We start from the raw sequence: 27,984 nt of genomic DNA on the forward strand, positions 1-27,984 counted from the left end.
AGGACATAGTACCGAAAAATTAAAAGATCCATCCATAGAGATAATCCATCCAACCGATTGCTCTAATGGTTTGTTAGAAAGCCTCGTTGCAAATCCCGGATTAATTTCGTGACTAGCGTTTACACTATGGGCGAGCTTACCCTAGCACATTAGAGAAAGCCACACAGCCGAGAAAAAAAACTGTCATAATGTGAGGGCAGCAATTCGTCCCGAAAGGTGCCGTGCCGTGCCGTGATCCCGACGCGTTGGTGTTGGTGCTCAACTCCACCTCGCGGGACGGTCAGGCCGGGCGGCTGCTGTGCGAGTTGTTTTGGCCGTAAAAAGAAATAGCGTGCCGTGTGCAGCCCGATACATAGACTACCGAGTGCACGCTACCCCATTGAACCATTCGAAATACGACGGTTGCTAGTCAGAGTTATTCCGTGGTAGCGAGTAAGTTTCGACCCCAAAAACCGACCAATCAGTAACGAGGTCCCGCCGGACGATAGTGGAAACTCTAGTGCCCGCTAAATAGCAATAGTGTAAGCGTTCGGGGTTTTGTTTTGCGGGATTTTAGTGGTTTTGCTTGGCACGCGCCAAAGGGCCCAGTCAGTCTGCAAGGATCTCTCGTTCCGATATCATCTTCTGCTGAGCTAGCCGCTGAAAGCTGCATTTATTAAGACCTTCCAAGTGATATCTGTGACAAACATTGAACCTAAAACGATTAGAAAGGTTAATTTCCTATCGAAGGACTGAAGTGAACTGTGATACCGGAAGTCGATTCCATTGGAATATCCTGAAAGTGAAAACTATTTTCTGGCAAATCTAGACTCGGACAAAAAGTGTCGAGGCGATTCCAAAAGTGGCAGCCACAACTAAAAGAAGAGATTCAGAATTATTGTTGCGAAACGCTTGTGGCCTAGAAAACAGAATAAAATACCGCGCTTACCACTCTCTAATTGTGTCCAAAAGTCAACGATGAGAGTTTCTATTTTTAACTATACGAGTGTGTGAGCCAAAGGGCGAAGCATGATGGAGCGAAAGGTCAAACCCATTGTATTGCCGGAGTGCACCGAGGTGGAAAATGTTAGATGATTAATCTACGATCTACGATGGTACGATGTGCGAGCATCCTGCGAACAGAGTGCGAACGAAGTGAAAAGAGTTCCAAATTTTCCAAAAAAAAGATGGAATTCTTATGCAACACAGTGTTTCTTGCGCTGGTGGGGTTGATTTTTCTCACGCAGACACCCGGCGCACGGTTGCGAACCGGGACTGTATGGTTTAATAATCCGACCGGACCGGAGAGAGGCTATTTTTAGCAACGTGAGGTGGAAGGTTTTTTTTCTCGAACAAATATTGACGAGAGAGAGAAAGAGTATTACGCTCGAAACCGAGGTTATTTATAGGGGTGAAAGTGGAACGGAAATACAGGTATATTGTGCAATTGCACTATTAATTATCATTAGGGATGACCTTTAGTCGCAATTTGTAAATAGTTTGGAGTTCTGTCTAAAATTCAGAAACAGAGATGCTTTTTATTCTAAAAATAATCATGAAGGTTGAAAATTTATACCACAATAGATCTAACTAATAGCAGCAGTAATTAAAGGCTCCTACAGCAAAAACGGTTACAATTTATCCAGTAATAGGTAATATCCAGTGTGCGGATTCACCTTGCAATGCACATTCTTTTCTATGGAGCATAAAAGAGTTCTCCAATTATTGATCAAATTAAACGTAACACTGAGAATTTAAAAAAATCTACACCAACAAACTAGGTATTCTTTTATAGCTTTGCATTGAACATTTCCACAAATTTTCACTCAAAAGTCAGTTAAAATTTACAATTCATAATTCATATAATTCAGTTCATAATTCAATGCTCGTATTTAAAAGATAAATAATATAATAGGTAAAACACATGTGAAACACTACATTTATTCTACAAAAAAGTATGATGGCGTTTGATTTACTACAGACTTTTATATCCTTACTGCAATTTTCAAAAAAAAATCTTTCGCTGCGTTGCAAATTCCCAACCGGACTATCTGAACAACAAACGATGTACGAACTCACGTAGAAATTCGAATCATCATAAGATGTACATCATTCTGGAAACTGGGAATAAGAGCACTTTACCCAGTTATTACAGAAAATGAAAAATTTGCATTTTATTTTAGAGTTTCAATCAAATTATCGTTCCAAAAGTTGGCTATTATTAAATGATTTTTATAACCTAATATTCATTGGATCGTGTAATATTCATTGGATCGTGCTTTTTGTTTGTACATGACAACTGTGAATACGAAAATTCAATTCCATACAATTCTATACAAAACATTCTATTCTATTCAAAATATTATTATTAATTTTCAACAAATGTCAAACATACGTTAAGTAAAAGAAATTAACCAATAATTTTTTAAGGCGAATAAAAAATACCGGTACTTCAATTGATGTTTTACAAATTACCAAACAAGAACCGCAAGAACATTTATGATGGTAAGCAGTCTTGATAAATTCATTTCTACTTATCCAAATTCATTTCCACTTATTAAACTCTAATCAATTAAATTAAATGTTTATGTTGGTACTGAATTTACATTACTATTAAGCTATTAACGGCCAAACTTGACAATTTGAAAAAGCTTCCTTAATACAATGACCAAAAAAAGGGAAGTTCATAAACAAAATGCACATTCCATTTACTGGAAAATTTGCGAACAGTGTCAACCAGCACTTTTGGAAAACCTTTGTTATCACTCCAATATTTTAATTGTTCTTTGTCCCATAAAACGGGTAAACTTGATTTGGAAAAACCCAAAAGTCTTACACATGTAATTACCGCAGAACTATTATTGCTTTCTGCATCCCTAAACGTTCTGAACCCTTCTAGTTGGCTTCAAGGTATGACGCTGGTTTAATAAGCCAGTCCAGACATCACTGCGACCAGAATTTGAAAGTCCACTAGCATCACGGTGGTGTTTTCTGTATTCCGCACTTCGTTTTTATTCTTTGCAGTACTACTATTCAGGAACAGTTTTTTCACACTTTTTGCCTGCTGTTTTGCAATACCATTCACGCTACTATAAAGTTATCGTTTTTATTCCTTCTTCATTGAAATTGACTACTTTGCAATCCCGCCTTTAGACCCAAAGAGTAGAAACAAGCTATAATTTGGCCTCGGGCATAAAGCCTTCTTCGGTTACTCAAGTCAGTATCGCTCTTATAATTTACCCTGGAAGGGGTTTGACGTAGGATTACGTCTCTCAGGAAGATAGTTAGTACAGGAGGTAATTTCAAAAATCAAAAAATGCGAGCGGCATAAAAAAATAAAAGATTTTGAACGTTAATAACTCTGCCAATTATGAATGGATATTGATGGTTTGAATACCAACCGATATATAATAGATGTAACAATTATGTGGTTTTTATTATAAGTTTCATTTTTAATCGCAAAATAGTGAAAATTAACAAAAAGTTTCAAGGTCAAATTTTTCCATAAATTTTCTTCTTACTTCACATTTCACAGGCAGGGATGACGGTTAAACACACCATCTGTTAAGTGTGGTTTCCTTTTGCAAAAAAAGTAACAAATCCCCCCACCCCCAACAGGACGAAGATTCTTCACGACGTTTAAACCTATACCAATTTGATATCTGTGCTTGGGAAATCAATAGTCAATAGGATCGTAGCAACTTGCCCTGCAATTGTCCTGCACTCTAACAGCTGGCTGCGAAGTCTGTGGTATAAAAAAACATAAGGTCAAGTCCCTTTTCTTCAACCGATTTTAACTGTAAACATTCAATGAAATCCAATGTGATGTCCTGAAATTGAAACTTCACAGAAAAGTAAGCGATCACTCTTTCCTTTTGCCAGATTGCATCGATATACTGCAAGAATTTGTTCGGAACTGTTGTCTTGCACGGAAAGAGGGCTGAAGGGATATTTGTGCATGTGACGTGATGCAGCAATTCTCAAAACGAGGAAAATCAGCGACTGTCCAAGAATAGTTTTTGAGCGTTTCATTTGCTCCTTTGCGTCAGTTAATTACTCGCAAAACGAAGCAAAGCGTTAGGCTTAGAACGTCTTTCTTAAGACTTGACCCTTCTTTATCGATAGACTTCAAAGCCGGCTATTAGAGTACAGGACAGTTACGTGGCTAGTGCAACAATCCTACTGACTCTATCTAGCAGCACCGCATAACCAAGATTCGAACATACGACGACTGGCTTGTTAGACCAGCATCGTACTTCGAAACCAACTAAGCGGTTGCTTGCACGTCTTTTCATAGTTTCAATCGTATTTCTGTCAACTATGCGAATAGCTGTAAAGTAGAGTGTCGATAGAAACTAGTAATATGTAGAGCACGCTAGCTAATTGGCTATTCACATGTTAGTTGTAAGACAATTATACCTTAAATCAATCTATTACAATGAATGGTGCTGGTAACAATTTCGTGGAAATTGACGAATGCAAATCAGTGTTGTAAATGATAACAATGAATAGTCATTTTTACGGTTTAACCGTAACTAGTGCTACAAGTCATGCAAAAATTGTCAAATTGTTAAATTATCGCCTGATGGTCTGATGGTTTAACTCTTAGTGGAACTATAAACTCTAAGAAACTTATATACAGAGTATAGACATTTGGGATATTTCAACTTAATATCATTGTGGAACAAATCCATGTAAATGTTTTAGTTCATTTATTACAATACAGTAAATCATAAATTTGCGTAACAAACTGCTGAACATTTTCAAATTGTCAAGCATTGTTGAATTGCACCCACATTCGTAGTCCTACGTGAACACCTCGTTCGTTTCTCTAGGCTCAGACCTTCATGCTTTTTTATCCAAACGAAATGTAATTTAATTTCAAGTACTGTTGTGCGGGACTTTTTTCACGCTTTTTACAAATATTTTGACTTTGAGAATTTACCGCTTCCTTATTAGAGGATCTATAGTATGTGCGGCATTTAAGCTTAATATGTGTAAAAGAGATTGGAATATTAAAATGTTGTTCTCATAATTCTTTGTTATCGACACGCGATTTTATTTTTTTTTTCGGAAGAGTAAATGCTTAATATGCAAGACGAAAAATTAGATGAAGTGAAAAATCTTGATATTAGACTAAAAATATTGACTAAGCGAAGGTGAAACCCGAACTTTGTGCCTATTTGTGCTACTTTTGACCAGCCGTAAATGATTGTTGAAACGATTTGATGGCTATTATCTCGGCAGTAACAAAATCCGGCAAATTTTTCGAACAACAAGAAAATACAGAATCTTTGCTTTCGAAACCAAGTCGGCACCGCCACTTGTCTGTAAATTTTCTCTAATATAAGGAGTTTACCAATTAGGACGATACATTTTGATATTTAAATAAACCATAAAAAATTTGTTCGCTATTCGTGCTCGGAAATAACTGGTGGAAAATATTATGCCATTTAAATTTTGAGTAGGATTCCGTTCAAGGGAGCGTCTTGACTTTTTTACGCTAGTGCATTCTAATAACCCAATTTCAGGTGCACATTGCACAGTGGTCCAAAAGGGCGAAAAGCGGCACTTTTTTGCCTTTCTACTATATAAATATATATTGCCTTTCTACTATATAAATATATAGTATAAAGGTATAGAAATCACTTGGAAAACCGGAAATGGAAAGAAGGTCCTGCGGGCCGAATGTCATATACCATTCGACTCAGTTTCAAAAACTGAGCATTTTCTGTGTGTGTGTATGTATGTGTGTGTGTGTGTATGTGTGTGTGTGTGTGTGTGTATGTGACGCTTTTAATCTCACTCACTTTTCTCGGAGATGGCTGGACCGATTTTAATGTTCTTAGTGTCAAATGAAAGGTCTAGGTGTCCCATTGGTCGCTATTGAATTTCATACTGATCGGACTTTTAGTTCAAAAGTTATGTATAAAAATACGAAAAATATGGGACTTCATTATCTCATAGGTCTCTTAACCGATTTGAACAAAATTGATTGCATATGAAAGAGGAGCCTTGCAAACCCTTAACTTCCAAATTTCATGACGATTGGACTTGTAGTTTGAAAGTTACATAAAGAAATGTGAAAAAATAGTATTTAAAACATATTTATGTAACATATAAGCATTAATTTAATGAAAAACATCACACATTTTATGATTATTTGAAAATTACTGCTGAGATCTATCAAACGAAACCGAGTTATTTAAAATCGGACGGTTCATTCAAAAGTTATTCAAACTTTAACACTTAAGCACCGTATATTAAACCGTTAAAACGTTTGAAATCAAAACATATCAATCAAATGTTGATTGTATTCAATGTATGACATGTGTGTGATGTATGTGTGTATGTATGTATGTATGTATGTATGTATGTATGTATGTATGTATGTATGTATGTATGTATGTATGTATGTATGTATGTATGTATGTATGTATGTATGTATGTATGTATGTATGTATGTATGTATGTATGTATGTATGTATGTATGTATGTATGTATGTATGTATGTATGTATGTATGTATGTATGTATGTATGTATGTATGTATGTATGTATGTATGTATGTATGTATGTATGTATGTATGTATGTATGTGTGTATGTATGTATGTATGTATGTATGTATTTTTTTTTTTTTTGTATTGTTTATGCAGGGAGAAAATCTTCATAGACAGCACCTTCGCGGTGCCGAATAGGATTCACATGGTGCCAACATGCGCCTACCTACTAAAAACTCTCCTGCTGCCCGTTCCTGAACCCCTCCCGGAACTACCGTTAGGTTTTACTTCAGGAGGGAGGACGTGCCGAAGCACTCCGACTTGTCCGTTGCGTGTGTGGGTCCACACAACACCCTTGCCATTTCATACCGCCACTACCCTTCACCTAGGGCCTGGGCTGCCCAATCAGCCCGTTACTGACCCTAGCAAGCTATGTCGGCCCTGTCGTTGCAAACGTTCTAGCCGTTGCAACTCCGTTATCACCGCGGTTACCGCCCTATCGACGGCACCCCATGCACGCTGCTCAGCGCACATTCTCTGCACGATGTTGTCGGCGCTGGTGTCTTCTCCAACGACCGCAAGCATCACCTGCCGAGTGGACGCAAACCGCGGGCAGTGAAAAATCACATGCTCCGCCGTTTCCTCGGCTACCGTGCAAACGGGGCAAAAGGGTGAATCTGCCCGCCCGCGCGTATGTAGATACTTCTTAAAGCATCCATGACCCGACAGAAACTGGGTAAGGAAAAAGTTTACCTCACCATGACCTCTGCCGATCCAGGACGATATGTTCTGGATCAGCCTATGGGTCCACCTACCATGGTCGGTGCGATCCCATTCCGCCTGCCAACGCCTAATAGAGTCCAGCCTAACTCTGTCCCTAGCGCCCCTGACGTTCCTCTGCCTATGGCACTCGATATCCTCACCTAGGAGTATGCATATTGGAATCATGGCTGCAATAACCCCAATCGCATCCAACGATATGGTACGGTAGCCGCACGCAACGCGCAATGCTAACAGCCTGAACACCTTGTTCAGGCATGCCTGATTGCGCTTACTCTCCAAAGCCGGGGCCCACGCCGGTGCACCGTATCGTAGCACCGACATGGCAACGCTGGCCATCAGGCGTCTCTTACTGCTGCTAGGACCATAGCCGTTCGGCATGACCTTTGACAGCGCAGTAACCGCCGTTGACGCTTTACCACAAGCATAATCCACATGGCTGGTGAAGTTCAGCCTGTTGTCTGTCATGACACCCAGGTACTTCACACTTCGTTTTGAGACAATCACCTGTCCCCCAACGATTATTTTGCCCTCTAGGGCCGACTTGCGGTTACTAACCATCACCGCTTCAGTCTTATGGTGGGCCAATCGCAGATTGACGCCCGCCATCCAACCCTCTATTATGCTTATGGCGTCTGATGCCAGCATTTCCACCTCTTCTAGAAACTCGCCTACCACCGTAAGGACGATATCATCGGCGAAGCCAGTAATATCGACCCCAGTGGGTAGTTCAAGCCTCAGCACCCCATCGTACATGGCATTCCAAAGCGTGGGGCCGAGAATCGAACCCTGTGGAACACCCGCTGTCACTTTGTACCTCTTCGCCCCATCCGCCGTGTCGTACACTAGCGTCCGGTTCTCGAAGTAACTCTTAAGCAACCTGCATAGATGATCCGGTACCCTCATCCTATGCAGCGCTAACGCAATTGCACCCCAGTTAGCGCTGTTAAAGGCGTTTTTGACATCGATTGTGACTATAGCACAATACCTGTCGCCTCGCCTTTTCCGTTTCATAGGCTTCTCGGCCCTCTCTACCACGGACTTTATGGCATCTACAGTGGACTTCCCCTTACGGAAGCCAAACTGCGTGTTTGCCAGTCCGACATCACTTTCCGTCACAGGTGTTAGCCTGTTTAGGATTACCCGCTCTAGCAATTTGCCTAGCGTGTCCAATAGGCAAATTGGCCTGTACGATGAGGGATCACCAGGCGGTTTCCCCGGCTTTGGCAGCAGTACCAATCTTTGGACTTTCCATTTGTCTGGAAATTCGCATACCTCCAGGCAACTCTGAAGCGTCTCTCTAAACATATCGGGATATGCTTGGATCGCCGCCTTGAGTGCCTCGTTCGGAATCCCGTCTGGACCGGGCGCTTTCTTCGATTTCAAACCCCTGGCAATTACGATGAGTTCCTCATTCGTGACCGGAGTGAGGACATCATTCGATTGACCGTACGGGGTTGGAGGCCACCAAACTGGATCGTGTTGCGGAAAGAGCCCTTCCACGATGACTTTCAGCTTTTGGGGGCAGGTTTCCTGCGGCGCAGATGTACCCTTCATCTTTTTCATTACCACCTGGTATGCACCTCCCCAGGGGTTTGAATCCGCATCGCGACATAGCTCCTGGAAACAGGATTTCTTGCTACGCCTAACCTCCTTCTTAAGCGCCGACCTTGCCGCTCTAAGTTCGGCTCCCCGAGCTTCAGCATCTACATCGGTCCGGGCCCTCTGCGCTAGCCTTCTCGCTCTGTGGCACCTGGAGCGGAGCTGGGCAATGGTATCACTCCACCAGTATACCGAGCGACGACCGTTCATTGGCTGCCCCGTCCTAGGCATAGTGGTATCACATGCCCGTACTAGGACGTTGGTCAGCTCACGAGCACTCAGGTTCGAGCGGGTGCTCTCTGCACTGAGTGCTTCAACGAACAGGTCTTTGTCGAAGGCCTTCACTTTCCACCTCCTCCCTGTCGACTTCGCCCCGCGTGGCCGTAGCGCCCGTCGTTCAATCGTGTACCGTATAGCTTGGTGGTCACTATGCGTGTACTCATCTGACACCCTCCAGCCCATGTTGGCAAGCAACGTTGGGCTGCAGAAGGTGACGTCGATGATCGATTGTTGTACCCCCCTACAAAAGGTACTGACGGATCCCACGTTAGCCAGACTTACATCCAGCTTGGACAGAGCTTCCAGCAAGCTTTGCCCCCTCGGGGTAGTGCACCTGCTACCCCATTCGACAGCCCAAGCATTGAAGTCCCCTCCAATGACAACGGGCTTGCGGCCCGTGAGTTCGTCGGTGAGCACGTCTAGCATCCGGTCAAACTGCTCCGGCGACCACCTAGGTGGAGCGTAGCAGCTACAGATGCAGACGCCATCGACTACCGCGATCACGAACCCCTCTTGGTCGGACGACACCACCTCCTGGATCGGGTATCTACCCATCACGGCGATCGCTGCCATCCGATCCTTGTCGATAACCCAGTTTGTGCCTCCACGGGGGACCCGGTAGGGATCCGCGATAATGGCAATATCGCACCCCGTTTCGGCTGCCGTTTGCCAAAGCAACTCCTGTGCCGTTTCACAGTGGTTTAGATTAATCTGTATAACCTGCACCATTATCGTTGCAAGGCGCGTCTATAAGCTGCACACAGTGGGCCGCCTGTGGCATGCTTATTTCCCTCTACGGCTGTGCAGAGCAAGCACCTGGGGGGTTTGCTACATCCCCTGGCGAAGTGGCCCTCTTCACCGCACCGCCTGCACAGCTTGGACCGATCGGGGGCCTTACACTTGGCCGCCCGATGGCCGAAGCCCATACACTTGAAACAGCGTTCTATGCGCCGTTTCACCGTCAGTGTACATACTGACCATCCTACCTTAATCTTGCCAGACGCCAACATCTTGTTGGCGATTGCCTCTGGCACGTTTAAGGTCGCGGTTTGCATATCTCCATATGCCTTCCGCAAGCGGATGTCTGCGGGTGCCACATCAACCTTAAGCTGATCCCGCAGAGCGTCACTCAGGTCAACTGTCGTCGTAATCTCGTCGAGGTTTTTACACTCGACCAGAACACGCTGCGACAGCGCCTTGACCTGGCCCGCTTCGCCCAGGGACTGCTCAACCAGTTTCTGGTAATTCGAACTCTGGACCGTTGGGTCCTTTCTAAGTTCGAAAAGCATATCCCCTGCCTGGGTTCGGCGGGTCTTTACAACGTTGGCCCCAAGCTCCTGCAACTTGGGGTCCACACGAACCTTGCGCAGTAGATCAGCATACGACAGCTTGCCTGTCAGCTTCACTACTAAGGCGTCGCCCTTATGGACGCGCCTTGGCTTTGGCTTTGCAGCCGCAGCCTCGCTCGGTTTCGGCCTCGGCGGTTTAGGCGGTTTACGCCTAACCACCTACCAATCCTCTTCCCCGGTCCCGGAAGCACCATCCGGGACCGCCTCCGCACGTTCGCTGGTAGAGGCGCGAGCCGAAGTCCGCTGCCTCTTGGCTACCAGCGTTGGTCCATGGTCGGGCGTAGCCGCCTTGCGCTTGGCAAGCGGCGTACGCGCCTGACTAGGCATGGCCACAGCCTTAGCGGCTATGACCTGAGCTTCGGCGATTTCGCATCGCTGCAGAAGCTCTTGCCTCTCCACCTCGGCACCTATGACGGTAGAGCGGAGGCTCACCGCCAGCTTTTTAATGTCGAGGTGGACATTTGACCTAGAGTTGATGAACGAGTACAACTCGTCCACCAACTTTTTGGCTTCCTCCAGCTTGCTACTGGCTGGAGGAAGCCCGACTTCGCCCTCAGGAGGGTGCACCATGCCCTCCGTTGACATTTGCCTACCGCTGTCGCTCGCCTTCTTGGCTGAGCTGGCAGCGATGGCCACCGGCGTTCTAACTGGGGTGTTAGTCCTAGGTGGTGTCAACTTCCTCTTCGGTATCGCTCCCGTTTTCGGGGGGCTTCCCTGTATGGGCTGTGCCCCCGACTTCGGCGGGCTTCCCTTCTTGGGTCGCGCCCCCGATAACGGGGGGCTACCTGTCTTTGCTGTTGGTGACCTAGCCAACTTACTACTTTTGGCAAAGATATCATCTTTGCCACTAGTAGCACCCGTATTCGATCCCTCTTTGAAATTTAAAAATTTGTCCATTCGAAAGGGTCCCAACTCTAGGCCGCTATCTCCACTCGTAATTGTGTAGTCGCCTTAACGATCCCATGGTGATCTGTGCAAGCAGGGAGGCCATGGCTAGGGACACTCCCCCCTACCCTTCATGGGGGCAGGGATGTCAGCATCCGATCGGCGTTAGTCAGGAATGTATCATCTGAACCTACACCACCGCACTTTGACGTGAGTGACGAGCTTTGAACGTACCTAGAGACCAGCCACGGTTTTAACGGGACGGAAGGCAGCTGTACCATTAGCCTACTCGCCGTTTCGGGAAGGTATCACCCTTCCTTACATAAGGTAGTAGAATAGCACAGCCGTCAGCCCTGTAGCGCCAAATCCAAACGATTATTCCCGCCCGTCCAGTACACCGTAATTAGGATCTTCCTGGAACCGATCCTAATGTGCCCATGGCACTCCTGACCTGGCTTTTTTGCTTAAAGTCCTGAGCTCTAACAGGACGCTACTACGTCCGCAGCTGGCTTATAGGAGTTGAGCCCCGCTCGCCTCTTTACACCACTACGCCACGCTACCCTCAGGCACAAAGTGCCCCCCTTTCCCTGTTAGCACACAACTGAGGGTGCAACCAAAGACTGGTATTTGGTTGACCCTAGGCCCAGTTGCGTCCCGGCCGGTACCGCGTGGAGGTAGGGATAAGAGTTCCCGCTCCCATCGTAATGGCTATTCGGAGTCGCGCAAAGTCGAATGCGACTTTGTTCGGCGCCTTAACCTCGCTGAGTTAGGGCCTTAACCGGCCATGTATGTATGTATGTATGTAGTATGTATGTATGTATGTATGTATGTATGTAGTATGTATGTGTGTGTATGTGATGACAATTTGCATTTTTTAAATTTGCAATGAAATTCAAGAAAAGTGAGAAACATGTCAATTGTCTGAAGTTTTTGAAGCCTCTTTGTGGAATACGAACTCTGAAATCAAAGAAAAGAAAAAAAAACTTCGATACTGATGAAGCCTGCACGTCGTAGGCGAACTACGTATCTGTTGCAAATAAATATTAAATAGTGGGATTCAATTGAAAAGTGTTTTCTTTTCTTTGATTTCAGATTTCAATTGTCATTTTCTTCACTTGCTGTTATTCACAGTTGTACAAGAAAAGCAAAAAGCAAAGAACAGAAGTTAATTTAAGCATGTAGATATAGTGGTATATTGGATTAAAAATACTAGTGAGTTGATTTTTCCAAATAAATTTATACAAATTTCAAACAAATTTTGCGCATCAATAGATACTCTTTTCAATCAATAGATACTAGAGCTTAGAAATGTTACATGAAAAATAGGAAGTAAACGTTGCACTGTAGTAATTTTGTAACATTTGTTTTCGTTAGTAACATTTTAAAGGACAGATGTCTTATGTCATGTATCATGTTTTAATAAATAAATCAAAAATGACAAGCACTGGACATCATATCGATCATATTTCCCATTCTCAAGCATGTTTATGGCGCAGCTTTTGCACTATTTTTCGACCTCATCTTGTTTTCCTAACCCTCTAACATTGTAAAAACGATGCGATTAAGTTAATCAAGACTATCTTTTCATGAAAGTACATTCAAAAGAAGCTTAAGTTTTGATTTTCATGCAAAAATAATTATTTGAAGGAGCGCCAGCTAAGAAAAAGTTCAATTTCTCTTTTTCATATCTAATGCTCTATTCAGTTATTTTTTTCTAATTCAGATATATTGAAAAATTCAAGCCAAGCAAACTAATAGTAAAATTTTGAGATTAATCATTTTGTTGTCGATATCCTTTTTCTTCAAAAGCGAAGTATAATAATAATTTTTCTGAACTCTTGTTTTTCAAAGATGCTAACTTTTGAACGTATGGTATTAATATCAAAATATCAAAAAATCTGCTATGAACACATATTTCATATTGTCAATTCAAAACAAGTTTCGTATGTGGCTCTGAAGCCCGAAAGTTAAGGCCAACCGATTATAAAAAACTAAACAAGGTGTTCATCAAGTAACATAAATGACGCTTACAAGTATTTACGCACCCAAGGAAAGAAAATATAATTATTCTACGCAATACGTTGTGAATTTTACTGGCAAATAAGGATTTTGAGGAATACGGAACGGATATGTAAAAATATAGACAAGTTAATTATAGATGTTCCTGCGAAATTAAATAATGATTATTGTGGCAGTAGAAAGGCTAGATCACGCCGCTAGGTGGATTAATTCGGGTTTTTCCTAGTGTCTTTTGCTTTCATTTTATCATTTATGGTCTTCAGCACTTTTTTTCGTATGAATATCCCCCTTAATCTAAAACTGTCAAAAGTTAGTCATTGCTTACTATAATGAAAATAAAAAAATTACTTTTTTGTGTTAGGAAATATAGACGTAGTTTCTTCGGCAAAATTGTAAATAACGTAAAAACAAGCAACTTTGTTGAAAAAATAAAATTTCTATCTTCATCGAGTGCTGAACTAGAGGGCATATTCTTTAAAATTTCTTTAAAGATTAGTTTTTCATTCTTAGCTTTTGTTAGTTGTATTTTACAAGAACACATTGTTTTACGCAATTATCGAAGCACTCAAAATACACGTTTTTGTAGAAGACCGTAAGTCTCTGGAACTTTTACTTTCTAAGTTATCGCATATTCAAGCTTTAAATTTTCATAACTTCACGAGCCCATGGGGTAAAATGGGGCAAGTGGATTTATGAAAACTTAAATCTTAAAGCTTAAGTCGAGTACTATAAACTTACATGGGTTCCGCTTGTCCCCAACCACCCAAATGTGAGTACGGCAAGCATAGGTTTTATATGTTTCGCGTTCGCTATAGGCTCGATACACGGCTATTTTTGCGTTAGTAGATAGACACATGGTTTCTCCGGCAAAGTTATGTAAAATATGAAGGGAAACAACGTTGCTAAGGAAATGACATTTCTATCTCTATCGAGTGCGGAGCTATAGAGCATTTTCCTGGGAAATTCTTTAAAAATTAGTTTTTCATGCTTCGCTTATGTTGGTTGCATTTTACAAGAACATATAGTTCTAGGCGCTTATTTAAGAACCCAAAATACACATTTTTGCAGAAGATTGCTTTGAAAGGAAAGGTCCTAGAGATTTGCAACCTTCTGCAAAAACATGTGTTTTGAGTTCTTCAACAATCGCCTAGAACCATATATTCTTGTAAAATGCAACCGACATACGCTAAGTATGAAAAACTTATTTTTAAATGGGGACTTTAGATTTAACATATGGTCATAGAAAATAGTTTGACGGTGTTAGATAATACGATTGCCTCAACGATTAAAAGGTCTGAAATTTTCAAAAATCATCGATTTTTAGAACTTTACACACAACAAGTCCATTGTAACAGACGCTGTATGGCATGTTGCCCCATCTTGTTGAGAAAAAGGTCATCGCCATCAATCTCACAAACTTTTGGAAAGAGAAACTTGGTTAATTTGTCGCAATACCGGTGATCGTTGACCATAATCGTGCTTAAGGTACAGACCTATGACCACACCAAACCATTAGTTTTTCATGGTGTAATGTAATCAATCCCAAGTAACAATTTGGGTTTTATTACACTCTTACGATGGCATTTAAGACCGAAATTGATCATGATTGATTTTTATATGAAAAAAGCGTCAGTTTCTGTTAATCAGAAATCTGACGGCGCAAAATGTCGGCGTGAAACGGTATTATAAAAGTTTTTATTCTTGCATATTAACTATTTGATTACTATTCGGGACGAAACGGCAAACCTGACCGAAGACAGATCACCTTAGACGTCAAAAACATAACTATTAACATGACCGCAAGGGAGCTCCGTACCCGCAAGATTGCTTTGACAAGCGAGTGGTCGGGCCATTCGATATCATGGATTAATTCTCAAGCCCCTCATTGCCCTTCCTTCACGTTGAATTCCATATTTCCCCGATTAAGCTTCTGGACAGTGCAAAAGTCGATCTTATAGTTCAAGTGTACTGGTCAGAGGAACGTAATGCGTCCTCGCCAGGGACAACTATAATATTCAAATTCAAATTGTATTCGAAAGGACTCCGATAGCAAATTCATAAATTGAGCTAGCTTATTCAGATTAGGACTCAGTTTTAATCGAATTCATTCGTCCTGTTGGCAACCAACTGTGCAGAAATGAAAAAGCATTTTACCGCTACATTTCACTCGTCATCCAATAACCTGATTTGGGCTAGGCTATGTGGATATGTTTTCTCAATCCAGCTTTTTACGAGCCATAATTTTTGACATTTCAGTAATACATCGCACGCTTTGTTTCCGCACGTTCACGGTAAAACCAAAGGAACGTACGATCCCGAACAGAACCCGAGTTAATTATGAAAATATGCTATTCAAGCCAAACTACCCTTTGATCTGTTGCAGCAAATTATAAAACTAGAACTCAGCAAACATTCCTAGGTAATTAAAAAAATATCTCGACATGCGTGCGACATCACAGAGCGGCAAGGCATGATGTCCACATTGAGCAGCTGCCAGAAAACCCCACGAAGCTCGACCAGAACCAACAAGAGTACCGGGGGAAAGAAAAGCGCGCATTTTCTTTTTGGAATGGTCTGCTTTTGCCCACCGCACTACAGTGTGCCTATCGGCGATCCAACTTGATCACACCTAGCTCGACCGCTCGAGTCGAAACGGGTGAAGGAAGAATTCGGAGCATTTCCCAACCTTCCACTACTGCTGCTGGTGTTGTGGGCGACACCGGGATCTCGTGAGTTGAAAGTTTCAAAAGCGGTTGGTGAAAGAAAAAAATAGCGTCGTACGAGAACGGTAGATTTATTTCTGGCATTTTGGCACGTGCAAATTTTTATGTGCAAATATTTGAATACTTCTTGATGTTGACAGATAATTACTTGAAAAATATGGATTGTCTAATAAAACAAGACATTATCTGTCAACTGGGCTTGTTGGTAAAATTAATGTCACTCACTACGAATAAAGTAATGGTACAAGAAGCTTGTCACAAACGTACTTTGACAATTTATTACTTGCTTCACAAATATTTACAGAGAAAAACGATGAAATGGGGCTTTCGACTGGGGGTCAATTAGGTAGCAACAACATTGTAGCTAAGTTAATTGTAAGTAACGCGTGACTTACATTCATTTATCTGCAGACCACTCTGGCTAAGCATCCACAGCACATCGAGCCGGCTAGCACTTTGTTTTATTTTTATCTCAAAGCGGCATGTAATCTGCGTGTAACAGTCCATTGTTGACATGTACCGCAATACGGAGGGATGCGCATGTCCGCAAAAAATTTGCGCCTCCTAAAGGGTTGCTCTCGTTAACCAGTTTCTCACATTGGAATCGTTCCCATAAACCCGCCGACTAGACTTCACCCATGACGATTTGCAGCTGGTCGAAACCGAACTACCATATTATCTAACTGCTCGTCTAATTCACTCGTTACGACTCGCCTTTATTGAAACTGCACTTCTATTCGAGTGATCGTAGACTTTCCTTAGTACTTACATCGCGGTGCTCTCCGATAGTTGATGCAATGTGAAAAGTGCACTCGAACGTTCCGCCGGCTCGCTTTCTGTCTCGCCTCGACATCATATACTATTCCATGGGAAGAAATTAAGCCACGAACCTCCACGCAAAAAGATTAGTTCCTCCAGAAGAATAGTTTTTGCCATCAGGATTCAAAACGGAACAAGAGTCGAACCGGAAGTGCTACAGTGTTTTTTGTACTTAAAAATAATTTCACCCTTTTCTTTCCCAACCCACCATATTGACTACGTAATCGGCGGATACGTGCGTGATTGTACGGATATTGCAAAAAAAAACTACACCCACAATCTAGGTCAAAGTGCATCGAGCTCCCGAAAGAGTGCGTGTGAGTGAAATTTCGACGACAAATACGTCCCATCCTTAGAAGAACCACAAACCGTACAACCAATCAACCAGAACCAGCAAGATGCCTTTCAAGCCAGCGGAAAACCCAAAGTGCCCCAAGTGCAACAAATCGGTGTACGCCGCCGAGGAACGAGTCGCCGGTGGACACAAATGGCACAAGGGATGCTTCAAATGCGGTAAGTAATCATCCTCCTACCTGAATGGCGTTACGCAATTTCTAATTCGTTCTGCTGGCTGTAGCTGGCTGGCACCAGCACCAGCAGAAGTACACGGTCTAATTTTGTAAACTCGCTCATCCAAGTCGTGAAACGATCGTGCGGTGCGCGGTCGAGACCGTACTTTGAACGCCGTCAACAGCCGCACGAGTGCGTGAATTTATTGTTGACATTACGTTGCAGACAGTGCGTCCAAAACGGTAACGTAACGGTTGTCGCACCATGTCGGGCCCAAAAATAGTACTTGTGACGTCGGTAGTCGCTGTACGCGCCATTTATCAGCTGGTATTACACAGTGAAGGAAAAGAAAAGCAAAACAACTACGGAAGAAAGTTTTGCTATTTAATATAATTGGTTACATCAGGTATTATTACAAATCATTTCGGTAGGCTTTTTTCCGTGAAGATCAGCCCCAAATGTCGAACGGAGCATGATGCATTTTTCATAATTAAACACCGAATTAAGAGCACAATTAATTAAAACATTTCATTTGAGACGCGATCTAAAGTCAGTATAACGGTAATGAACATGGCACCTATCAGTATTAATTGGTTTGTTCACGTGCAGGTTTCATTATAATTTTCCTTTGCTGAGGATAGCAAAAGTTTGTTTAGAAAGGCATGTAAGGCATCATTCTGACAAAGAGACAGCATTCAAATACGAAAAATCAATCTAAATACGAAAACTGAACGAAATGTTTCCTCCATTTTAAGAGGGTGAAGCCTTTCTCATGCAATATCTCTTCCAAAATGCTGAAAATTGATAACAATTTCCATTCTCTTGCAGTTTTAAAAAAACTTGGAAGTTATACCTGGCATGGAAATCAAATAAACGGAAAATTTATCCAATTTAATTCTACTAGGCATATTTCGAAGTTCGAAAACAGACACTGAGGAAGCTTGCAAGTCGAAGGCGAAATACGTATCTGTCAAGAATAAATATACACAGTAGAATTAAATTGTATAAGTTTTCTTTTTATTTAATTTTCAGGTTTCGTATTCTACTAGGACGCTTCAAAAACTTCAGTCTATACCTAGCATGACAGTTTTAAATTAATTTTCAAAATTGCATAAAATTTTACCAAATTTTAAGGCGGAAAAAGTTGAGTTCGAATCCAGTTATATTATAGCTTGGTTCGATCCGCGGATCCTCCGCGGATTTCTGCTCTTTGCCCTTCAAACCTTGTCTCTAATAAGATACTATTCACACCTTTGTTTCGTTACTTTCTTCTACCGTTGAAAAATGATTAGTTATAGAATACATTCATTTTTGGGCTGTGCTAAAGCAAAAAGTTGAATAGCTTTTAATCTTTGTGAAGCTGTAAAAAGATTCAAAGCATCAAAACATATTCTGAATCGGTCAAATAATGATGATGATGATACTTACCTCCTATCAGGCTTCCGTTATTTATTATACTACCCTACCAGCCTGGATATATCTCAATGAACCACAGTAACCCATGAAAAACGCACGATGCCTCGAATAAACAATGATTAACGACTAGGTCGTCAGAGTCCATTTATGGCAGTCAGTATGGCACCGAATATCACCCTTTCCTTCCCTTCTTCAGTGTACCAACATGCTCCCATAGACTCGGGAAACCATCACAAAAAAATAAAATTATTTCAACTAACCTGCTAGCCGCAATAAGATCTTGCAGCTCGAAACACTAAACATTGCATTCTATAGATTCTATTACTTTTTTAGGCATAAATTACACTAAATACTGAGATTTCTGCCTAATTAAAATTCATCACTATATTTTTACTTTTTAGCCGTCGATTTTTCATTATTTTTTTTTGGCCGTTCCAGTCACATCACTCGCGAAACTTAACTTGAGACACAGAAAACATTAATTTACCACCCGATCAGTTAGTTGGTAAGATATTATACTGATTTTGCCCAAACTGTTCACTTGAATTGATATGAAAAACTTTACTTCGTTTCGATTGCAATTCCGAGTCCGCGGCCGTCGTTGTTGTACGTTACCAAGGAAACGGGTGTATATGTAGAGTGATGTCATATTTACGTTGAGCATGAAATTGACCAACAATTTTTGCAATTAAATTAACGGTCGTAGAGTGTCGAAAATATACTTATAAAATTCACTGATAACAAAATTCACCGTAAACAGCATTTTATGTGATAGAATTACTGTCGGATCCCGTTCATCAGCAAAAATAGATACGCGATTCTACGTTTCATAATTGTTTATAACAGATTATTACCTACTACTAGCAACTCTGTTCTCGTCGTGAAAGTACTGAAATCAGTAATAAATGCAACTGGACTCTGATGACCTTCACCTTAATTCGACGTATGTTGCGCTAATCCTGAGAGATTGCGAAAATTTATGTCATCCTATAAATCGTTATTACTTATTAAAATGAAGTGCGGCTATAGAACTACACCAACTTTCACTGACCGCGAAAAATTAAGGCCTCTGACAGTGCAAGTACATGATCCATGATCACTCCATTTATTTATTATAACGATAGTTTTTCATAATCGTCGGAGGGGACGGATCCTTAACCCTTGAAGAACTTGATCCTTCTTTATCGGCAGACTTCGCAACCGGTTGTTAGAGTACAGGAAAATTACGGGGCTAGCGCAAAGGTCCTTTTGACTCTATAGCGGCATCGCTCAGTCGAGATTCAAACATACAACCACTGGCTTGTTAGGGCAGCATCGCACCCCGGAGCTAACTGGAAGGGAACGGTAGAAGAAAGTACTGAAACAAGGGTGTTGATAGTATCCAAACAGAATGGGATAAGGCGAGAAGAGAAAGAGCGGAAAATTAGGTAAGGCAGGGTCTTACTTACTTCACTTTTTCGGCAACAATCCACTTATCAAATCTGGGCCGATATTAAAAGTCTTCGATACGCTTGTCGGTGTTAGACTGCCACTCTCTAATCGCTCATGACACATTCCAGCGTTGCGGGACATAATTAGCACCCATTTTTACTCTGTGAATCGTCTTCTGTTTCACCAATTTTTTGGCAAATACCTTTTAAAATAGTTGCTTAAAGAGTACCTCATTTTCCACTAGAATGCCAGGTATTTGATGAAACAGGAACCGATCTGCATAATAGGGCTATAGTGTCCCGTAACGCTGGAATGTGTTTCATAACACCCGCTGTTCAATGGGTACGGGATCTGCCTCGAAGTCGGCGGCCTCTGACGGTTTCTCTGCTGAATATTGATTTCGCTAGTCTCTCATCTGGCATGCTTGCCACGTGGCCACCCCACTTTGCGTCACAATATCCCTCCTACTTCTAATATGGCGCCAAGAATTGATCGCACAATCTTACGCTCAAAAACCCCAAGAACTAGTCGATCACTCTCTTTCAACGTTCACACTACTTGGGCGTAGAGTACCACCGGGAGAATTGGTGAATGTAACTGGGTTTTTGTAAATTGGCCTGCTTACGGGGATAAAACAACGTTTAAGACCAGTAGCTTTCGTTTTATTAGGGTCTATTTTGAAACGCCCCTCTTTTGTTTAGCAGTCGAAAGCGTCGGCAAAGCTATGAGGTTAGGGTGGATCTGTAACGAAACAAAAGAGGAATAGGTGAAACTATGTTCATCCAATAACGCAACCCTAAGGGGTATATCCGGCCACATTTCTCACCTTCCGGAAAGGCAAAGGCTCGGATCGCAGAACGGACGTCAGACTCACCTTCTCCACCAACCCCGATGGCTCAGGACACTTCGCGATGGACGCTACTCCGGTTCCTGGGTAACGCGGTTCTTTGGTGGTTATCTGTGGCTTTTCCCCCACGGGTTCTTCTGGGTGGCTGGACCAGTCTAGCGTTCCTTTGGCACTTTGGCCTCCGCGGTAACTTGTATAAAAATTACAGACAGACTTATTTCCGTACTTCGGGTGCGTGTTGACTCGCTCACAGCTCACTTAAGAATTAAAATCCTGGCGATAGCGTCCTTTAAGTCTCCTTAGTATGGCGGGAAATTTCTTTAAACCGTCAACTGACGTATGTGGTTATGCTGTTTTGTGAAAATCTCACAGAGATCATCAAATCAGCAGTTGTTGAAAGGGATGAGGCTTGATTGATGGACGGTGGGTTTGATATAGGCTAGAATGGAAACGGGATCTGTGATTTCGGCTTGTCATAACTGACTCTGTTCACATTTACCTTGCCTCCATTTCCAGTGATCCGGATTTGAAGATACATCGGTCGAGGTGGCTACTAGGCTAGTTATAGTTTAGTCCATTATCTTCTCTTGGAATTGTTACACGAATTTGATACGAAGTTGCAGGCTACGGGACCTCAGCTGGCTACGTAATCCGTAGAAGGACCTATTGGTTGCGTTTACGGCTAACATTGGTGTCACATGTCACTAACGTACCCGGTAAGAGCTGCAACGTTCTCTACCAGCTACCACATGCTTCGTTTTGGTAGACTTTATAATAAGTCCTACCCACGCAGCTTCCTCCTTAAGATACGTGTACGCCTCTTGCACAGCTCACAGCTTACACAGAGATGCCAATGTTCTTGATTTGTCAAGATTTTCCAGACATCTTAGTGTGTTTCCTGATATACTGACAAGCCGCTTTTTCATCCTGAATTGGGAGAAAAATCCTAATTTTCCTGATTTGTAAGCATCTGAACTAAAAAACTGAAGTAGTTCTATTGCTATTTTTCTATAAATTTTTACCTTGCTTTACTTCACTACTTCAAACTTCTTTTTCATAAAATTCTATGTGACTGCGAGTGTGGTAGACAGTTAAAGCATAACGAGGAATATGAAAGTATTCAATGTATAAATTTACTTCTATTACAAGAAATTGCCTTTTCCCGCAACAATCCTGAGTTATCTTGATTTGTATTCCCTTTGCATCCTGAAAAAAACACTTTCTGAAAAAAACACTTGGCACCTTTGGCTGTCACCTCTGGAAGAAGAAGAGGAATAGGTCGCTTTTGAGACTCTCTTTCCAATACACCTCATTCATGGTATTTGTGGTCACGAAAAGTGTAATTCCGCTTTCCGCATGAACAAATTTCTTGCCAAATTAAGAATTTCTTGGCTAAATTCGACATCTTCTATTTTCGGATCTTCTATGAAACATCATATTTATCCTTGGAAGGGAAATACTGGCAAGCCACAGGGCCTGGGAAGGAGTAGTTGGTTCGAAACCGGCTGTACTGTTCCGAGTACAACTTGGTTCGATCCACGGATCCCCCAGCTTGGACAGCGTTGCTTCAATGACCCTCCCTTACCAAATTTTCCGCTCTTACCTTTTCACGCCTTGTTTCTGTTCTATTTGAAACACTATTTGTTACTAATTTCTTTGTTTCATTTCTTTCTACCACCGTCCCTTCATCGATTGTAAAAAATTACCGTTATAAAAAGTTAATTATATGCCTGACCTCTGACCTCACAGGTCAGCACAAAACACGAGGTTGGTCTAAAACCGACTTATTAAACTTGAAACCCATCACCTGTTCACTGATCCAACGAACCTCGGCTTCGTCAGTCCCTCTCGGTGCAGCTTCTTGGTGCGTGTTTAGTCCAACGTGTTTTATTTGTCGTTCCCGGTCGGTGCCTTCCGGCCCTAGAAAACGGGAAGCAGTACATTGCACTGTTTTTTTAATAAACCAGATGGAAATATTCACCTTCTTCGTCGCATCGCGAATCGAAAGTTCCATTTGAACGACACTTGAACACACTCAACACCTTCCTGGTCTGCACCAGGTCAGCTGTCATTGGTTTTCTGCCACTATGGGATTGCCGTTGGGTTGTCTGGCTAGCCTTGAGTGACACACCACCAACTAACTAACTACGAACTAACGAACACGCCAGTATAAGCATCCCTTTAAAACTCCCGCTCTTATTTCTTCATGCACTGCAACGAATTTTTGCCACTGTGTGTTTAGCTAACAGCTACAGTCGTCGCTCGTCGTTCGTCGTTGCAGCCCGATCTGCTGATACCGATTACTCACGACGGCTCGTACTCCCGCCCGTGAGTAGAATCGAGGGTGAAGATGAAGAAGAAGAACAAAAAGTAATGCAAAATTTGTATCCCAGTGCACCACCAGCCTCACAGGCAACTGCTTTACCACGAGTTTTTCGACTCGGGAAAAAGCTATGCAGGAAGACGAATTGAGCATGTGCGTGCGCGAGTGTGTGGGTAGCAGAATGTCTGCACACAGCACCGGCGGCAGTTTCTTTTACGCCTGCGTGTGCGGCATAAGCGTTGAATGCTATGTTTCTCATACTTTTTCACGTGTTAGTAGGCATGGTTGACTTCGCAACTTCGTCGATTCCCAACATTGTTTTTCACACCAATGTCTATGAGATAAGACAATCAAAAAGAATTTTGTTCCTGTATCGTTCCCCAAATGCTGACTGCCGTTTTATTCTAATACCGCGACACTAACAGATTCCTCTTCACACTCGTCTCAGTAAACAATTTGGTTTGCATATCTCGATTGCAACTGAGAAATACAAAATCATATCTGAACGAAAAAGTTATGTTTCACACCACATAAGAACATAAGTACCAAAGTGGAGGCAATATACGTGCGACAATTTTGACAACCATTTGTAATTCTATTTTGCGTGGTTTTTACAGCACGCAACTTAATACTCCTGGATATATGATTAAGATATAACTTAATATTGCAATCGTCTATACTGCTTTATAATTCACAGACATGAGTTGTATATGAGAACACGCTCGATTGCAAAACAACACATTGTTCACTTTGTTTTGACATACTCTAATCATTATGCAATTCCAATGTAAAATTGACATGCATACATTTGATGTGTGCATTTAATGTGAACTTTCTATTACGATGTTGTGTTATCTGGGGTACTGCAATCATGATCATTCTGACAGACTTCTCTAAGACAAACATCTTTTCTTCCGAATAATTATTTGTTCAATTTTGAATCAGATATCACGCTTTAAGAGCGATCGGAGGAATTCCCGATTAACAGGGCGACAGGCAGGATTTATTTGCTCTTTTCGGTTCGTTTTGACTACAGCGCCTTAGTTAAATAGAATTCAATAAGGTAGTGTACAGTTTAATGTTTTGTATTTGTAAAGAGTGCTCTTTTGGCTACAAGCAGAGTAGAAACCCAATAGCGCCATAAATATAAAATATAAAATATAAAATATAAAATATAAAATATAAAAGATAATACTAAACTTTTTTCAACAATATTGTAGATAACATTCAACTCTACAATTGCTCTATACTTTACTTTTCCGAATTCTGTTTGACTGAGGGCTGAGGCGCTGTAGTCTAAAAATCTAAAATAAAGCAGAAAGAGCAAATTAAGCCTGATTAGCAGATTTTTAGAGGCCTCGTGCAAATTTCAAGAAATGTACTAATATCATCTGCAGATCTATTGGGGATTTTGCAAACTATTTCAAATACTACGATCTTATTATTCGAGTTTCGAGCAGTCTTGCAGGCATTATTTAGAAAAACATGGCATTTCTGCAGTGCAGTTCCTAGCTAACTTCAAACATATCGAACAGAATTCGTCCTCGTTACTTACCGTGCAAAAAAGATATAAGCTAAACTAATCTTCTCCAGATTTCGAGGTGAAAACACCTTTTTCGTGAAATTTTCAAAATGACCCAAGTACACATTTGCATTGCATGAGTTGCTGGCGTCATTATTTAATTAATCTTGCATTGAAATGCATTTATGTCCCCGTGATAATTGAAAAAGAGGGGCACCGAAGTGAGCCGCACAATGTTATTTAAGTCTTGTTGAAAAGTTATGCCTATGCGAGCTATCTCCTTATTTTCTTTAATAAGACTGCACTTCAGAACTGCTTGCCTGTAAAATAATTTTTAATCCTAATTTCTCGGAAGTGCAATGCATCTGTTTAATGAAAGCCGAAAATTTAATAAAACGAGGCAATAATAACAATCTGCCCATATTTCACAGTCAACCTCGATTGCGCTCAGACGTTACTCGTCTAATCGATTAACTGCCCGACGCCGAAAATAGACTTCCTCAGAAAACTAGTGGCGCGTAGGTGTTTATCTGTGTATGTAGAACAAATGGCTTACGGGTCGAAATTTACATTACATGTTTGCATCTTGCCGTGTCGCCACGCCAGAGGCGCCCACCTTCTTCCGTATCATGTGATGGCGTTTTCCGCCAACATGTAAACACTGTAATACAATGTAGGTAGGACGTCCGATTCCGCTGGGAATACGGATCAGAAATTCTATTCCTGGACAAACTGTCATTTTGAATTTACTGATTTATAGTGCATAACGAACGGTGACGGCCGTGCCGTGGACACTTCGGAAACGTGCCCGGTCGTTTGCGCTGGAATTCTCGGAAATCACTTCACGTTAACGATGAGAAATAGGTGCTGTCATAATTTCGGCAGGACATCAACCTTCCTATTTTTTGCATACGTATAATTCGAACAGCACCGAGACGGAGTCCGCCCAATGGAGCCACATGATGGCGCGAAATAAATGTCTCTAATTGAAAAATTCTTGGCAGCCGGCCGTTTCAAGTCAATACGACGTAACGCCGGCAGGCAGACGATTGCCTGACCCCAAAATGCTCGACCAAAATGTTAATTAAAACTGTTTTTTTTTATTTTTCGTCGTTCGGGTTTCCCAGCCCCACACCGTTGGCTGCAGCTTGGCTCATTAGAGCAGCAGTCCCCCTGCCTGTCCTCGCACCGCGATCGATGCGCAAACAAGACGTGAACTGCAAGTCCAAACTTTGGCCAAACGTCAATTTTTCCCATAGTAAATAATCTGTTGCTGCGTGCTTGCACATGACCGGTTGAAGAATTTTATTTTTAAAATACGGTTTTCTTTCTCTTGCTAAATTTTCGCTTTTTAGGAATGTGCGGCAAGATGCTCGACTCCACCAACTGTGCAGAGCACGAGAACGAGCTGTACTGCAAAAATTGCCACGGACGCAAGTACGGACCGAAGGGTTACGGATTCGGTGGCGGCGCCGGCTGCCTATCGATGGACACCGGTGCCCAATTCCAGGAAGCGGGCGATGGGTAAGTGTTTCCGTCGGATCGTTTTTTTTTTCTTCTGTTTTTCGCTCTCTGCATTTTCAGCTAACGTGTCAGTCCGTTGGCCCTTCCTTGATGGGTGGCTAAGCGGAAAAGTCCCGTTTTCTTTTTCGTTCGAATTTATTTTGATACTTAATTCGCAATGATCCGTGGATTGGATTTATTCAGGGCCTTTCCTTAGATACTAGTCGAACTTCAAACACTTCCACAGACCTCGAAGTGGGTTATGTTTCTTTCCACTGACCATAGGGAAATGTGGCGATTTTTTCTATTATAATACAAAATAATAAACAAAATGGCCACATCTCAATTCGAACCCTCCCGATTACACAGGGTGAACACAAACAACGCCATGTCATTATGTGTTTTGTTTCAGGTTGATTTGTTAGTTTCATTTACTTGCAGTTTTTTTTTCCAGAACCAAAATCTGGTGAACAGATTTATAATCCTGTTTGAATAGCTCCCTGTTATGTTTTGTTAAAAAAATGTGCAATATAATTCCATTCTTCATGCAGCGAGTTCCAAAATGGTTTCCTATACGAGGATGCCTGTTTGTTATAAATTAAGTGAAGTAACTGAATCTTTGAGACGATTTATTTGAATTAAAATTATCAGATAACTCCTCATCAAGCGCTAGTTTTCTTGATAATAGCTATATAATAATTGAATAAGTTACTATTTGAAGAAACTGTTAGTTGGATAGTTGTGTTTGGTTATAAAATCAGTTACTTCAGTATAATTTATATAAATTGTTGGCCCAAGACCAACATCTAACGTACATCTTTAAGGAACAAACGCCCCTCAACTATATAAATATTTATATATGTAAACTCTTCGTTGCATGCTGATTTTCCATTTTTTCTGTTTTCCATTTCTCTTGTTTCATAAAAAAATGCGACACCTACAACTACCACCACCACAACCACCACCACCACCACCGCAAATGCTACAATAATTTTAACATCCACTGACCATCACCAACAATCAACAAATAAAATAAATTGAAAACAAAAAAAAACGAACCGTTGCCATTCCAGCAAGTAAACCAAATACCAGTTACTGCCAGTTTGTAAAAGCCCAAACCGTCGAAAGTAAGAATTCTAATTTTACAAAAAAACAAACGTGTAAGAGTCCAAGCGTAACATTTTAATTCAACACTCATGAATCCCACTATCAGAAAGAAAAGATCCCCTTCAACGGATCGGAACTAAGGATCCCCCTTGTTCTCTACGTAGCTTTATGTTGTAAATTCTCTGAAAAGTCATTACCGCAGCACACACACAAACAAACAAACAACAAACAACTTTAGCTACAATAGAAAAAAAAATAACGTCGTTACCGGAAATAAGTTTTTAGCAAAACCAAACCGCGTTCGTTAAGTGTTGTTTAACTTTTTGAACTTCAGCCAGGCTCTCCCCTTGAACCGTATCTGTACTAATTCTTTGATAAGTGCACCTTAGT

The 27,984-nt window shown here is 41.7% G+C and overlaps 1 protein-coding gene across 1 annotated transcript in view; it reads left to right on the forward strand.

Moving 5' to 3' along the window:
* The first annotated feature begins 417 nt into the window (after positions 1 to 417).
* LOC128733635 (muscle LIM protein Mlp84B) overlaps positions 418 to 27,984 on the forward strand; it is a 40,220-nt gene continuing 12,653 nt past the window's right edge. The window contains exons 1-3 of the mRNA XM_053827361.1: positions 418 to 521; positions 17,220 to 17,448; positions 26,340 to 26,508. Coding sequence (XP_053683336.1) covers positions 17,334 to 17,448; positions 26,340 to 26,508 — 284 coding nt within the window. The 5' untranslated portion in view covers positions 418 to 521; positions 17,220 to 17,333. The remainder of the gene's footprint in view (positions 522 to 17,219; positions 17,449 to 26,339; positions 26,509 to 27,984) is intronic.

This window comes from Sabethes cyaneus, chromosome 2 (assembly GCF_943734655.1).
Source record: "Sabethes cyaneus chromosome 2, idSabCyanKW18_F2, whole genome shotgun sequence".
Taxonomy (NCBI): Eukaryota; Metazoa; Arthropoda; class Insecta; order Diptera; family Culicidae; genus Sabethes; species Sabethes cyaneus.